The sequence below is a fragment of the Xiphophorus couchianus genome, chromosome 11 (assembly GCF_001444195.1).
Source record: "Xiphophorus couchianus chromosome 11, X_couchianus-1.0, whole genome shotgun sequence".
Taxonomy (NCBI): domain Eukaryota; kingdom Metazoa; phylum Chordata; class Actinopteri; order Cyprinodontiformes; family Poeciliidae; genus Xiphophorus; species Xiphophorus couchianus.
This window is the reverse complement of record NC_040238.1, coordinates 3,457,589-3,470,890: the sequence shown is the minus strand read 5'-3', so window position 1 is coordinate 3,470,890 and position 13,302 is coordinate 3,457,589. Positions and strand designations below refer to the sequence as shown.

The following is a 13,302-nucleotide window of genomic DNA, read 5'->3' as shown; positions in this document are numbered from 1 at the left end:
GAGAAAAAGGGACAACTTATGCAGTTCTACAAATTCTTTTGTTGTGTGAAACACAAATCATAATTTTATGTTGGGGTTTTATAACAAAGAAAAAATATGTCTATTCCAATAAGAGCATTTATTTTCTTTGTTTTTGTTTGTTTTTTTATTTCCTTTGCATTTATTTTTTAAAGCTAATCTTCAACCCAACGATTAAAAAGACTTGGATAAAAAAAGGAAAATGCCTTGTACAATTTTTCTATTCTTTTGTTAATATTTTTATGCAGATACTGCATGAACATTTATTAAAACAGCTAAAACGTTTCTATTTGTTCTCCATCTTTATTAATTACCACCATTTAAATTGAACATTGCTCAGCTGACTAACTACTGAAATGCTGCTCAGGAGTTGTATCCTGTGTAGACAAAAAATCTTTATCTTCCGTTGTTCTTGGTGATTAGAAGTTTTCAGGTGAGTGGTTCCCAAAGTTTCAACTTCTGAATCAGAAAAACGACAGCGGTAAAGACTTGTATATCCTCAATTATGAGCTGAAAGTGGAAGGGAAAAACGTTTCTGCAGCCCTGAGAGGATTTGTCTTTTGAGTCAGTACTAAAGGTGCACCAAAGCACTCGACTGTTTTCTAGTAAGAGATACAGGATTTCATTGCTTTTGAGTTAATTCACAGCATTTGTCACTTGCACATAAAGCAATCAACATTCGCTTAAACATATCCATATATATATATTTTATTCTCAATACGGCAAAATACAAAGAATATTTAGGACAGACTCCCATTAGTCACAATTAATACTCACTTCACAAGAATGCTTTTAAATTACATAACCTAAGTTTGAAGATCAAACTCAACAGGTACCTTTAAAACATATTGCATCCATCATATATAGTATCTCTATCAGTTCTCTTAAAAGTAGCCAAATTCGGATTATTGTACATTGTGTATGCTGCTGGTCTCACTACGGAGACGGCTTTTATTTTTTTTCTTTTTTAGAAAAGTTCTTCTACAACATATTGTAGAAACTGCTACAACTGCTCTGAGGTGAGGCGAAATCCCTCAGTTTCAAAAGACATGTTGGACACGGTAAATTCATGTCTCTCTTTCTCAGGAGGAAGCAGACAACAGACTGTACATGTCATCCATCCAACACGTGAGCTCAACAATATACACGTAATGAAATACACAGCTCCATATCAAATACAGAGAAGACAAAAAATATCCGCATTTGGATTTAAGAGACGTTACCGATTATGTGGTGACCGTGATACTATGAGACAGTGAAGAAGAAGACAAAGTATACAAGCACGTTAGAAGAAAGATGGAGAAATCAATTTGATTTACAGTGTTAACACACTGGGATTTCATCTGTAACAACTTGGGGGAAGAGAAGGAAAAAAAATATGTGCATAAAGTCTCTCACAATATATTTACAACATTTTTTTTCCTTTCAATTTAATTAAAAAATGCCAACCTGGAGTAAAAAGTTACCCTTAAAGACATGTTATATTTACAATTTATACAACTGTATTTAAATAGAAACATGCAAGTGTTAACATCTTCCTAACGAACGTCCAAAAAGAAGAAAAAAAAATAAAAGCAATAACTTCATCTTACCCTGGATTCGTTCAAGTTAGATTAATTACTACTTACAAAGAAATCTCATCAACAGGTCAAAAACATTTACATCTTCCTATTTCATAAAATAATTGTTAAGAAGGTGAAACAGAAAAAATAAACAGGCAAAAAAATAAATAAGCGTGAGTAGCAAAACTCCTAAAGATCATTCTAATGCTATTTTCTGTTTTTAAATTTCACTACGAGATAGTGTAAGAAGCACAAGGCGCAATTCTTAACTTACAAAGTGTACCAGTGTATGAAGACAGTGATCGGGTCTGCGAAACCCACTGAAGAAAAGACAACTCCAGCTTTTGTGTTTGGTTATAAAAAAAAAATAATTATTATATACACAAATATTATACAACATTACAGAAAATTGCAAAAGCTAAAGGCATTGGCCGCTTGAGTTGAACAGGTTTCTCACTGAGGTGGAAAAAAGGAAGAAAAATTCGAAGCATATAAATGATTTCTATCCCTTTAAAGATTTTTTTTGTTTGTTTTTGTAAAAATCCTGCATAGATCAAAAATAATACCTCCTCTGACTTTTTCCTCTTTAAGTATAAGAGAAAATAACAGTATTCCCTCTAGCAATAGAAGTCCAGGGAGCCAGTGGAAAAATCTAAAATATACAAGCAACAAGAAAAATGGTCCAAGCTGGGCCATACAGTAAGCAGTATTTAGGTTTAAAAAAGAGAGAGAATTAAAAAAAAGAAGCTAAATAAATCTCCTAAACTTTGTGGCACTTTCTCATTTTATCAAGAAAAATCAACCAATAATTTTAGCACAAGCACTATTTGACCCAAGCTTGAGATTTCCAGCATGTTGTCTTAGGAATCAAAAATAAAAGTTTCTCCAAGTGACAATGGCATCTAAAAACCCATAAGCATTATAACTACAGATGCACCAATCAGTCAGAGATCAGAATCAGACAATTTTCACCTCAATCTGCAGCTCAAATAGAGAAATGCTGAATTTTTCCCCCCTAGTTCACTAAATGCCATCTATTTTCAGTATATAAAAGTGTCAATCAATTGAATTTAAACTTTTTTTGAGATTAACAGATGAATGATCGAAACATATGATTCATGGATTTGTCAAAGAACCTGCAGAACACGTTTCCCATTTTCCATGTTATGTTCTCTAAGGGAAAAAAAATATCAAATTGGTCAAAATCGTAACATGTGGGTGTGATTTTAAAGAAAATAGGAAGCCTGACTGATGCATCTTTAACTATAAGCTTTATTAGCATTAGTAATTTAACATATATGGAGAACAACCAGCTGTAGTTACTCAATGCATCTCCAATTTCCTTGTAAGAAAAGTATAATTTCAATTTTAAAAATGTAATTGCTTAGGAACAACAACAGTACAAACACGTGTTCATTTACTTCCCCCCAATGAGTCTTGCATTTTGCTCTAGCTAAAAGACAAATGATCTGCTTGGCATATAAATAGAATCTATAGTGGTTGTTATATTTCTTTTCTGAGATATACAAAATCTTTATCACATAAATACAACACTGCTAATCTCTGTCAATGATAAGATTTGTCCCTCTTATTAGAAAAAAAAATCTCATCTTTACTTTTAATTTGTCTTAGCCCTGACGAATCTGAAAAACCTTGGTTTGTTTTAAAAACTACAGAATAAATAACTGCATTTGCATTGTGTGTGGACACAATCTGCAATACTTTTGACAATCCCTGCAGTTCCTTAGAAAAATACACTGTTAACAAAGGGATCAAAAACAAGGGAATAACACCATGTGGGAGTGGCCCTTGCTTGAGGAAATTTCTAAAACAATGTAGTGATAAAAGTGTCTCTCAGGAGCTGTTGATAGAATAAGTTTAAATTACTAAGCTAGCTATCTCCAGTTTGATAAGAATCTAAATTACTGACCGACTGTCTCTGACAAATAAAATTACACCTTTTTAAAAAATAACTTCTGAATGAGACTGTATCACCTGAAGCCCATTCTGGTATTTTTAAAATTTGGTCGGAATCCTCCCTAGACTTTCCTCCAGAAAGCTGAAACTGACTATCTCTGTAATCCTCTTAAAAAGATTTAAAATTGTTTAAAAAAAGAAAAAAAGTATAACTGCCAGCCCTAATTTGCTACTAAAAGATGATTAAAATGCCATCAAGTGAGGAAAAACATATTAAAAAAGAAATCAGATCTTATTGGTGACTTTTCCTGTAGCTCATTTACAAGGCACAAAAATGATAAAGAGAAACCTTCATTTTAAAGCACCTTTGGTGTTTCTGGGAGGTACTTTGGTGAAATAAAGTTTAAAAACAATGTTAAAAGCCAAAGTAACCTAAAAAGCAAAAGAAAAAAATCACAGGTTTAGTGTATTCATAAGAAATAATCCCCACAGCACTTTTAGCAGAAGAGATAAAAAAAGACCTTGAAGATTTTAATAGAGACGTCGAAATGTGAAGCAAGGCCAGAAGCTCTTGGGATATTTGATGCAGTGCTGCTGAAGGTGTGAAATTTTCTAAATTGCTCAGTGTTGTTTTGGCAAGCTGGTGCAGAAAAATGGACACAGTGTTGGAGATATGTCTCAGAGGTTAACACCATGTAAGAATACATGGAGGACCAGAGGTGGGCTGTGTTTGCAGAGTATGTATCCGTGTTGTGTCTTTGAGCACGGGCTGCTAGGTATGAAAGGCTGAGGTGTGAGTGTGTGCGTGTGTGTGTTGGAGGAAGCAGCTTGCAACGATCAAGTCCTCGCTAGTGGCTAAGATTAGCGTCCAGTCGCAGCCAGTGGAGACCCTGCCGAGTGTAACGCACCAGTTCTGTCATACTGCTGGTGTTGAAGATCAGAGGACCCATCACTTTGTCCAGCTCAGAGAAAAAGTCTGGGAAAGCAAGAGAAAACAAACAAAAGCTAAACACCAGGTAACAGCTAAGCATAAAGTAAACGCCAGAAGATTGTGGCATTAAAAGTCACACAGCAACTACTCAAAATTCATATATGTCTCAAGTGTTTTCCAGTCTCTAACAGGTTTTCTTCCATTTCTTCCCTGTTGAAGAAATGAATCCCCACAGCATGATGCTGCCATCACTATGTACCATAGTGGAGATGGTCTTTACAGAACATCTGTACTGGGATTCAATCAGATACAGGAGGACTATTTCCTAATTAGGAAACTTCTGAAAAGTAAATTGGTAATTATTTTTAGGACTTGTACAGAAAATAAGATTGAATAAATATACACATCAGACTGTTCAGGTTTTCATTTGGAAAACATTTTAAAAACTATGTATCTTATTCTTTCCACTTCACAAGTGTGTTTATTTTGGTCAATGATACATTTTAATTAAAGCACTTCAAAGTTTGTGGTTGAAAAGGTTCAAGGGATGTTAATACTATAAATTAAGTTATTTGAATGATTCTGAATCCAGTTTACCGATATGTGAACTGGTCATTTTAATAACGGGTCCACTGTTTTCTAAAAACTTAGAAACCCAATTTCTATCCCTTGCTTTTGGAGTTTTGACATTTCTTTGGGAATTTTGCCTTTTATAAAACCTTGTCTAATAAATTCTGTCTGCATTTCTTATTCAGCACTGATTTTATTTTATTTTTTAAATAATAAAATGTGAATGAAAGGGTCAATGACATCTGGAGAGAACTTAAGTACATCTTACAACAGATAAGTTTGGAATAACAAACTATAAAACCTGCCCTTTTACCTTTCTGTTCCTTGGAAACCTGCTCCGCCTGGTCCCAGATCTCTGTGGCGTATAGGAAGTTGGAGGTGACCTGGACGTAGCTGGCAGCCATCTGGTGGATACGCTGAGGTATGGTCACAGATGAGCTGGCACTGCTGTTGCTGCTGACTGACGAGTAGCTTCCTGCTGTGCCTGGTGAGAGTTTGGGCGACACTGGAGAGGGCATTCCTGCTGCCTTACTGCGGACAGAAACAGAAAAAAACAAGCTTAATGGCTGTTTTTTAGGGTATTCATGCACTGCCTCACAAAACTTCTCATAAATTCAGATTTGGAAATTGTGGCAAGCATGAGAAATCGTGAAGCAGTTGTGAATGCTTTTGCATGGCATTACATATGAAATGCATGTAGCAGAATATTTAAATTAACATACAATAATAAAGTTAACGTCTATAAGAAATGACAAGGTATGAAAAGTAAATATTTAATTGCAAAGATAAAGGGGATCACGTTTTTTCTGAAAATCTATCAGCCACGTTTGTACAAAATCTGCAAGAAAAATTTCTCCTCTCCTACACAACAACATCAAATTTCCAAACAAACAGAAGCAGATTACTTACTTTCCCATTCCAGGAGAGGGAGCCTGGGTGTTACTAAGAGAATTCTGTCAAAAGAAAAAAAAGTGAAAGAACATTCAGTGTAAAGAAAAATGCATATTTACAGCTGGAAACATCATGCATGGAATATTTTACGACATTTGAAAGCTTTCCAAAGAAAACTGGATTGGAGCTTATAAAAGCTGGAATACCTTCAAATGTTCTGTGAGAGTTTTGGAGTATTTTAGAGCGCTGTCTTTCCTCAGCTTGAACAACCGCAGATAGAGAAGAGACTGGCATTTGAGACTGCAGAGAAAAATGTGGACAAAGACTTTTAGAACTCAAAAATAAAGTGACCATTTATTTGGAAAGAGTCTATTTACAAATACATTTTCATAAACTAACAGCCACGTCTAAGTAGTTTTGAGGGTTCAGGACACTTCATTTCACTTCAACGTGAAATGAAGCATCATCGTGTGGTGTCAGTAAATGCACTTACCAAAGGACAGCTAGCCTCTTGTCTGCTGAAGTGGCATCTGGGGCCATGTAGCTTTTTAATTTCATAGTGTATCTGAGTGCACAGGCAGGATGGAGTTGCAGGTTAATAACACAGACATTTTAGTTAAAAAGGACTGCAAGAGATTTGCATAAAACATAAAAAAACATTTTCATTAAATTTTAGAGCCACTAAAAGTTTTATACAAAACACGTGCAAGCTGTGTTTAGTAATTCCTCAATGTTTTTGTGTGTTTGTTGTGTTTTTGCTAACCTGATGAGTTCCACTGTTTCAGCGTACATCGGGAAGGGCGACTTGGCTTCTTGCGCGCTCTTCTCCAGAGCGTTACCGCATTCGATGAACGAGACCACGGCATCCAGGTAGTAAACTGCCTTTTCAAAACGGTTTGTCTGTAAGAGTGTGATCAAAACACTAATAAATTGTGGGGCAAATACTTTTATTGTGTCTCAAAATGCAGAACTAAATTTTAACATTTCATTCATTTGACAAACTGCAGTTTTCCCACTAACAGCATACACTTGTTGATTTTGCACTGGAAGTTTTTGTGTTGCCCTTTGACTCCAGCAACAGGGTACAAATAATAACTTTATAAAACTGAAACATTTTTAAATTTGTAAATATGTATGTTAGAGTACGCAGCTAAAAGACGTTGGTTCTGTAGAAGCAAGATTATGACTCATGAATTTGAAAAAGAACAGTAAAACAAAATCATATTTTAAAGTAGACCTGCATAAAGCAGGTAACGTTACAATCTATTCCGCTATTAAACTTTTTGTTGGAGAGCAGAATGTGAATGAATGAAGAGATGTAATATCTAACCAAATAGAGCATCCAGGCAATCCTTTGCAAATCAAATGTAACAAACATAGAAACTGCAATAAGGATTGAGATTTAACATCTTGAGTAGGACTAATTTTGTGTAAATAATATTAATTTGGACCTTTGAAGTACACAGATTCATTGCTCATTTACCCAATGCAGCTGGACTCAATTCACTTTATGATTTAGGTAAGATGAACCATTAGTTTAGCTGCTGAAACCGAACATATTAGAAATACACTGGAAATACACAGTACAAATGAAATGTTTACATTTTTTATTGTACTGTTTTATGAATTTAAAAACCACTATTACTGAGTCGAAACTGGGTTTTGTTAACTTTTAGGTTCATAATCAACTTACTTTTGTGGTTAAGTTGCATTTAAAAGCAGTCTATAGATTACGTTGTTTTCCTTTTCTCTCATTGTAGTTAATCATTACCAGGAGAGACGGTTGTTTTTATTGGTTCATGTTATGCTTGATTGTTAGACCAAACACTAGTCTACCATATTGATTTCTCTCTCCTCTCTTTGTGTAAATGAAATTGTGAACTATCTAGAGTATAACTAATATTGCAGATTAGTTTTAGATAATTCATGTACTTTATAAAGTTTAGCATAGCCTTTTAATGTTACAGTGAAAAACATGAAACTAAACAAATGTTTTGTTTTTTCCCCCCCAAAATTAAGAGGCGGAAAAAAAAATAAAACTACACTCCAAAACTGACAAAGTCAAATAGAATAATTTTCCCGCCATAATAGGAAACTGGTCAAATACTCCTTAGAGAGTGATAGTACGTTGTTTCAAGCTGGATTCAAAAGACCTCTCAAATACACAACAACCTGCATAAAAACACCACAGATTCTAGCAGTAAACATTGTTCTTACCAGTGCATCTGCATTGTGCTTGAGTGTCTTAGCCTCTTGCAAGTAGTGATCAGCTGAATGAACCCTGAAACAAAATTAGCAGGTCAAACAAATTTACTAATAATTGACTAAAAACCTAATCATTTCCAAAAAAAAAAACAACAAATTTTTAAAGCTGCATCTCTTCAATAAACAGGCTAAGAATAACAGAGTTCTATCAGCTGGTCTTTCACAATGGATTTATCCAGATTTTTTCAGTCATCCAGGCAGATCTATAAGCAACCTCCCTGACCTCCAGCAGCTTCACACAAAGGCAAGGCAAAAGACCCACAGCAATCTCTATGTCCCACAGAGGAAACAGATCCTCCTACCTGTCCTCAAACACCATCTTGGATCTCTGAGACCTAGAGCCATCCGTGGAAAGAGGAGGCACAGCCAGCTGGTTAGTAGATATTTTCTCCTGCAGAAAAACAAGACAATTGTTTTGTTACATTAGAAAAACAAAGTAATGGACAAAAAATATTGTGATTCTGTAAATTTGGACATATGAAAACAGAAAACTTCTTCCTCACATCAACTTTGCCTTCACGCGTGCTGCGTCCCTTGTCGTCTCCTTTTTTGTGTTTGGAAGTGGAGCTACCCTTGCTGCCATGGCTACCCGCTTTTTTACTCGTGCTGCCGCTCGATAGCAACGTGGATGGTTGGTTTACCGTCCCCTTTCGACTTGGATGCTCCGACTTGGGTGTCCGCTGAGGACCTGATATGGAGGGAGAGGGTACCGGCTCCTCTTTCTTCTCCAAAGGTCTCTTTGACCTGGTGGAATACAAAGCATTGCTCTGATAAAGCTGTAATAACAGATGTATTTTGCAGCTATAAAGTTCTTAGAGTGAAAACAAGGGACGATGGCATGTTAACATTACAGGTACTTCATGACCAAGATGTAATCAACAAGCACATAACATGTGAATTTCTGGTTTACTCTTAATGTTTATGGGTTTATTTTCTGAATTGTAAGAGAAGTGAAAAAGCTTGTGGATACATTTGCTTTTCCTTACAAAATGAGCTAGAGCTGCTGCACCAAGTGGGCCAGAGTGGAGTGAATCATTATAAGGACAAAGAGACAGAATACTCACTCTTTACTGCTGGTTTTATGAGGAGACTGAGTTTTATCATCTGGCTTGAATCGCTTACTCTCTGGCTTCGTGCCTTCGTCATCGGTCTGAAAAAAAAAAAAACATCAAAAAATCTCAGGAAAACTTTGATTTATAAGTGGGTTGTGTCTTTTTTTTATTATTTAACAACCTATAAACTTGCACTATGTATTGCGTATTCCCGATTTTTGCAATAGTGAAAGATAAATCTCTTTTTTTATTTGAATTCATTTTATTTTTGTGGCATTTTTAAAGCCCTGTGGACATTTTTCAGCTTCTTTTTCCCCCTCTGATCCACATTCAAAGCCTTGGGAGACACTTGTTTTGGTAAAAATTCAATTTGTGGAGTATCCAAATGGCCATAAAATCCAGAAATTATTCCTCTTGCATTGAATGATATTAGAAAAAATATTTGAACAACTGGAATATATTAGCTAACTTGGAGTGATTTTATTGCTGTGTACTCTGTTGCCAGTGGACCGTATAGTCAGAATACATTGTGGAGCTCGAGCTGACAGCAACAGAAACAAAAAACTGTTTCTTTTTTTCCAGAAATTTGGAATATTAAATAAAAACAATGCACTTTTTAAATAAAGGAGTGCTGGTCTACTGTAAAGTATGTCTATGCCAGTATTAGAAAGCCCAAGTTGTTTAGTGTAGACCTTTAAATTATCTGCCTTGTTCAGTTTGGTTGGATCACCTTGATTCTTGTTTTTACCTCCTTTTCTAACAGACTTTTTCCTTGCACTTAACTTTCTAAATACATATGCTTGGATACTGGACTCTAAACAGTCTTTTTTATTGCCTGTATGTAATATTCTAATGTAATGACACAATGAAATTTGAGTTAGTAGTTGTAAGCAACAAAATTAAAATATTTGACATCACTCTGTGTGTAGTAAATGTAAATAATGAGTTTCAATGAAAAAATAACTGAAATGAACTTTCTGATGATATTCTAGCTTATTGAGATGCACCTGTATGTGTATGTAGTCTTACATATTAGTATGTGTATTTAATTACAAATGTGAGGATATATTTATGGTCCATATATGTACAAGTAAATTATGATGAAACAGAAACAAAAACGGTTAAGCTCGGATAAAATATGAAATGGAAAAAAATGGACGACAACTGATGATTGTGATTATCAAAGAGAGAAGGGGAATGATATTTTTTTTAAAACGCTTCCATCTTCTCTTTTTAAACATTTTAAGATGTTAAAAATGTCTATACCTATATTTATTTCCAGCGTTAAGACATTAAAAACCTTTGTAATAAAAAACCCTACCTTGTGTTTCCTCTTGGACTTGCTCTGCTTACTGCTTTCTCGATCTTGAGAATCTTCCCTCTCCACTTTAATCTCTGCAGGCTCCTTGTAGGGCCGCCCTGGGATCCTCGACAGCAAGCTGAGATCTATGGGAAATAGGAAGGAAAGGGAAGGGGTTCATTTTGTCCAAAATAAAATGAACGCTTCGGTTAAAAAAAAGCATACACCACGCCAAACAGAAGAAATTTTTTCCATGTTATTGTAAGGAGTATAAGAAGTTTTGACTAACCAATCTTGACGAGTAAAACTTGCTGCTGAGGTTGTCTTGTGGGATAGCGCTCCTCTGGGTCGCTGAGCGGAGACAACACGGGAGAGAAAACGCACACGGGGGTCCGGATGCTCTCCGTATACTTGGGAGTCTGCGACGAGGACGGAATGCTGTCGTTTCCCTCGGAATCAGACGAAGAAGAGTCTGTAGAAAGAATTTCACGAGACTTGGTGGGCGCTTTGGCCTTCCGCTTGTCTGTGGTTGTGGTGACAGAAGCTGCCGATGGCCGTGGAGAAGACTTGGGTTCTTTTTTAATGCTTGGTTTGCGTGAGCCTTTTGTGGCAGCAATGGGCCGGAGAGGAGGAATCTCTGGAGCCGGTTCAGTCTCCACTTTCAGACCTCCCTTAGGTTCCTCCACCACTGGGGGCTTCTCAGACTTCTTAGGTTGCTTTTTACCGACTCGTATTCTGGGATTTGTTCCACCTTCGCTCTGGGCGGGGGACTTCTGTCGCCCCCGGCCACCCTCTGTACCTTTGTCCCTGCTAGGTGGTGGTGGAGCCGAGTCTTTGGAGCTGTAGTCTCGGCCTTCTTTTTTACATTTGGGTGGAACGTTCTTAAACCAGTTGTCCAGCTGCCACTTGTTGGTCACAGGCTGTTCTGGCTGAAGCGGAAACAGCAGAATGCAGAATTAAGAGAGGTACTCAGAAAGTCAAATACAATGTTCAAAATTACTCTGGATACAAGAAAGACCAAACACTATTCCACATTCTATTGATGCTCCACTTAATTTTCCCAGTGTGATTAGATAAAGCATCCTGTGAGGCTTTTGATACATATTCACCTTCTTTCAGGTAGAAATGAGAAATTACCTTGTTTTTTGTTTGCTGTTTAAAACCCATTTTACAACGACTAAGTTTTAGTTCAGCAATAGATTAACAAAATAAAATTAAAATAAAACAAAAAAGAAAAACTTATGCCAGTTTAAGAGGCTGTAAGAAAAAAAAAATCTTTGGTACAGCTGAGAAACTTAACACGATATAAGCGCTTCATAACAGTTGATACCAATAACTATCAATATCAATAATTATTGATCAGTTTATTTTTTTAACATGTAAAATATTGCCAACTAGTGGCGTGACCTTTCCTGTTTTATCCACCATTTTCTCTCCATGCTGTTGTTTTTTATTTTTAAACAATTTAGAAGCAAAACCTAAAACTGCTACTGTGCAAGTTACTCAACAGGTTGTTGCTAGGTAACCAAAGAGTGAATGAGTTGCTAGGTAACCAAAGAGTGAATGAGTTAGTTGATGCCACCAGCCTTACTAAGCTGGCAGTGAGAGGTTGTACAGCAAAGGCTTTCCACTCCCAGAATGCTCTGTGTTTCTGGATAACAGTTTAATGAATATTTGACATATTGAATATTCTATGAGATATATTATCTATTGATATCGATCATATATCTACCACAATATATATTGTTATTGAACTATTGTTCCGCCCTATTTTAAGTAAAATTCAGTTTCCAAAATTTATGGACCAAATGTTGGGTCCATAATGGTTGTGTAAAATGGTTAACAGATTTTATTTTTGTTTGTTTGTTTTTCTTAGCCATAATTATCCAAGTAAAAGAAAAACAAAACTTCAAATATTTGACTAGGTGTAAATCGATATATGGGTTTCATTTTGTTGCTCTTGTAACTTATTGAGACACACCTAATTAGTCTAAATGTTGTTTTTTCTTTTGCGGCCCCACAGTTTAGTACGATGTTGAGTGAGTGATTACTTCAGGAGAGGCGGTCCGTGGGCGCTCGTTGGCCTCGCTGTCCGTCGTGCTGCTCTCACTCTCGCTGTCGGAACCCGAGCTGCTCTCGGAGCCGCTGTGGCTGCTCGAGTCGTCCCTGGACGGCTCGGCAGCTTCACTGTTATTGCTGTCAGTGAACAAAAACAGGAAGTGCTTAAATCTTACAAACAGCAACAGGTAAATATAATTCTCTCACTCTCCATGAGGACATAAAACATTTACATTCACATTTGGCTTTAGGTAACATTTATGTTTTTTTTTAAGATTTAAAACAAAATTTGAAATATTTTTTTACATCTACCATCTTGATCTTTGTTAAATTTAGATTGTATTTATTTTTACAATGCTCAGTAAGTTAGCATTATAATGCTAAACGTAGCAGCTGTTGTTTCACTGTATAAGATTATTGCTGAGATTTATGTCAACCATAAAATACTAAGTAAATGGCTCTACATCTTATCTTTTCTGTTTCAAACAAAAGCAATTTAATAATAGTGAAAGGTTTGGTTGTGATATCTTAAATTAAAAAGCACAAAGACGAGCTTCGTAGTGCCGAAAAGTGAAATATGTTTAAAGGATGGATTCATACTGCTAACCAGATATGACGCTGGCTCTAAGTAGGCATTTTATAAAAAAGAAAATAGACAATAACCCTACAGGGCCAGTTTTAGAAAACGTAGTATCACAAAATATGCATACTGCAATAATCCGCTTTTAATAAAATGTA

The 13,302-nt window shown here is 35.9% G+C and overlaps 1 protein-coding gene across 3 annotated transcripts in view; it reads right to left on the bottom strand.

Moving 5' to 3' along the window:
- Positions 1-710: 710 nt before the first annotated feature.
- aff4 (AF4/FMR2 family, member 4) overlaps positions 711-13,302 on the bottom strand; it is a 32,356-nt gene continuing 19,764 nt past the window's right edge. For all 3 annotated transcript variants that reach the window (XM_028030468.1, XM_028030467.1, XM_028030469.1), the window contains 13 exons: positions 12,558-12,702; positions 10,796-11,435; positions 10,528-10,652; positions 9,219-9,304; positions 8,658-8,898; positions 8,457-8,545; positions 8,107-8,170; positions 6,653-6,789; positions 6,383-6,454; positions 6,096-6,189; positions 5,908-5,951; positions 5,312-5,529; positions 711-4,473 (listed from right to left, as the gene is read on the bottom strand). In XM_028030468.1, coding sequence (XP_027886269.1) covers positions 4,346-4,473; positions 5,312-5,529; positions 5,908-5,951; positions 6,096-6,189; positions 6,383-6,454; positions 6,653-6,789; positions 8,107-8,170; positions 8,457-8,545; positions 8,658-8,898; positions 9,219-9,304; positions 10,528-10,652; positions 10,796-11,435; positions 12,558-12,702 — 2,083 coding nt within the window. In that variant the 3' untranslated portion in view covers positions 711-4,345. The remainder of the gene's footprint in view (positions 4,474-5,311; positions 5,530-5,907; positions 5,952-6,095; positions 6,190-6,382; positions 6,455-6,652; positions 6,790-8,106; positions 8,171-8,456; positions 8,546-8,657; positions 8,899-9,218; positions 9,305-10,527; positions 10,653-10,795; positions 11,436-12,557; positions 12,703-13,302) is intronic.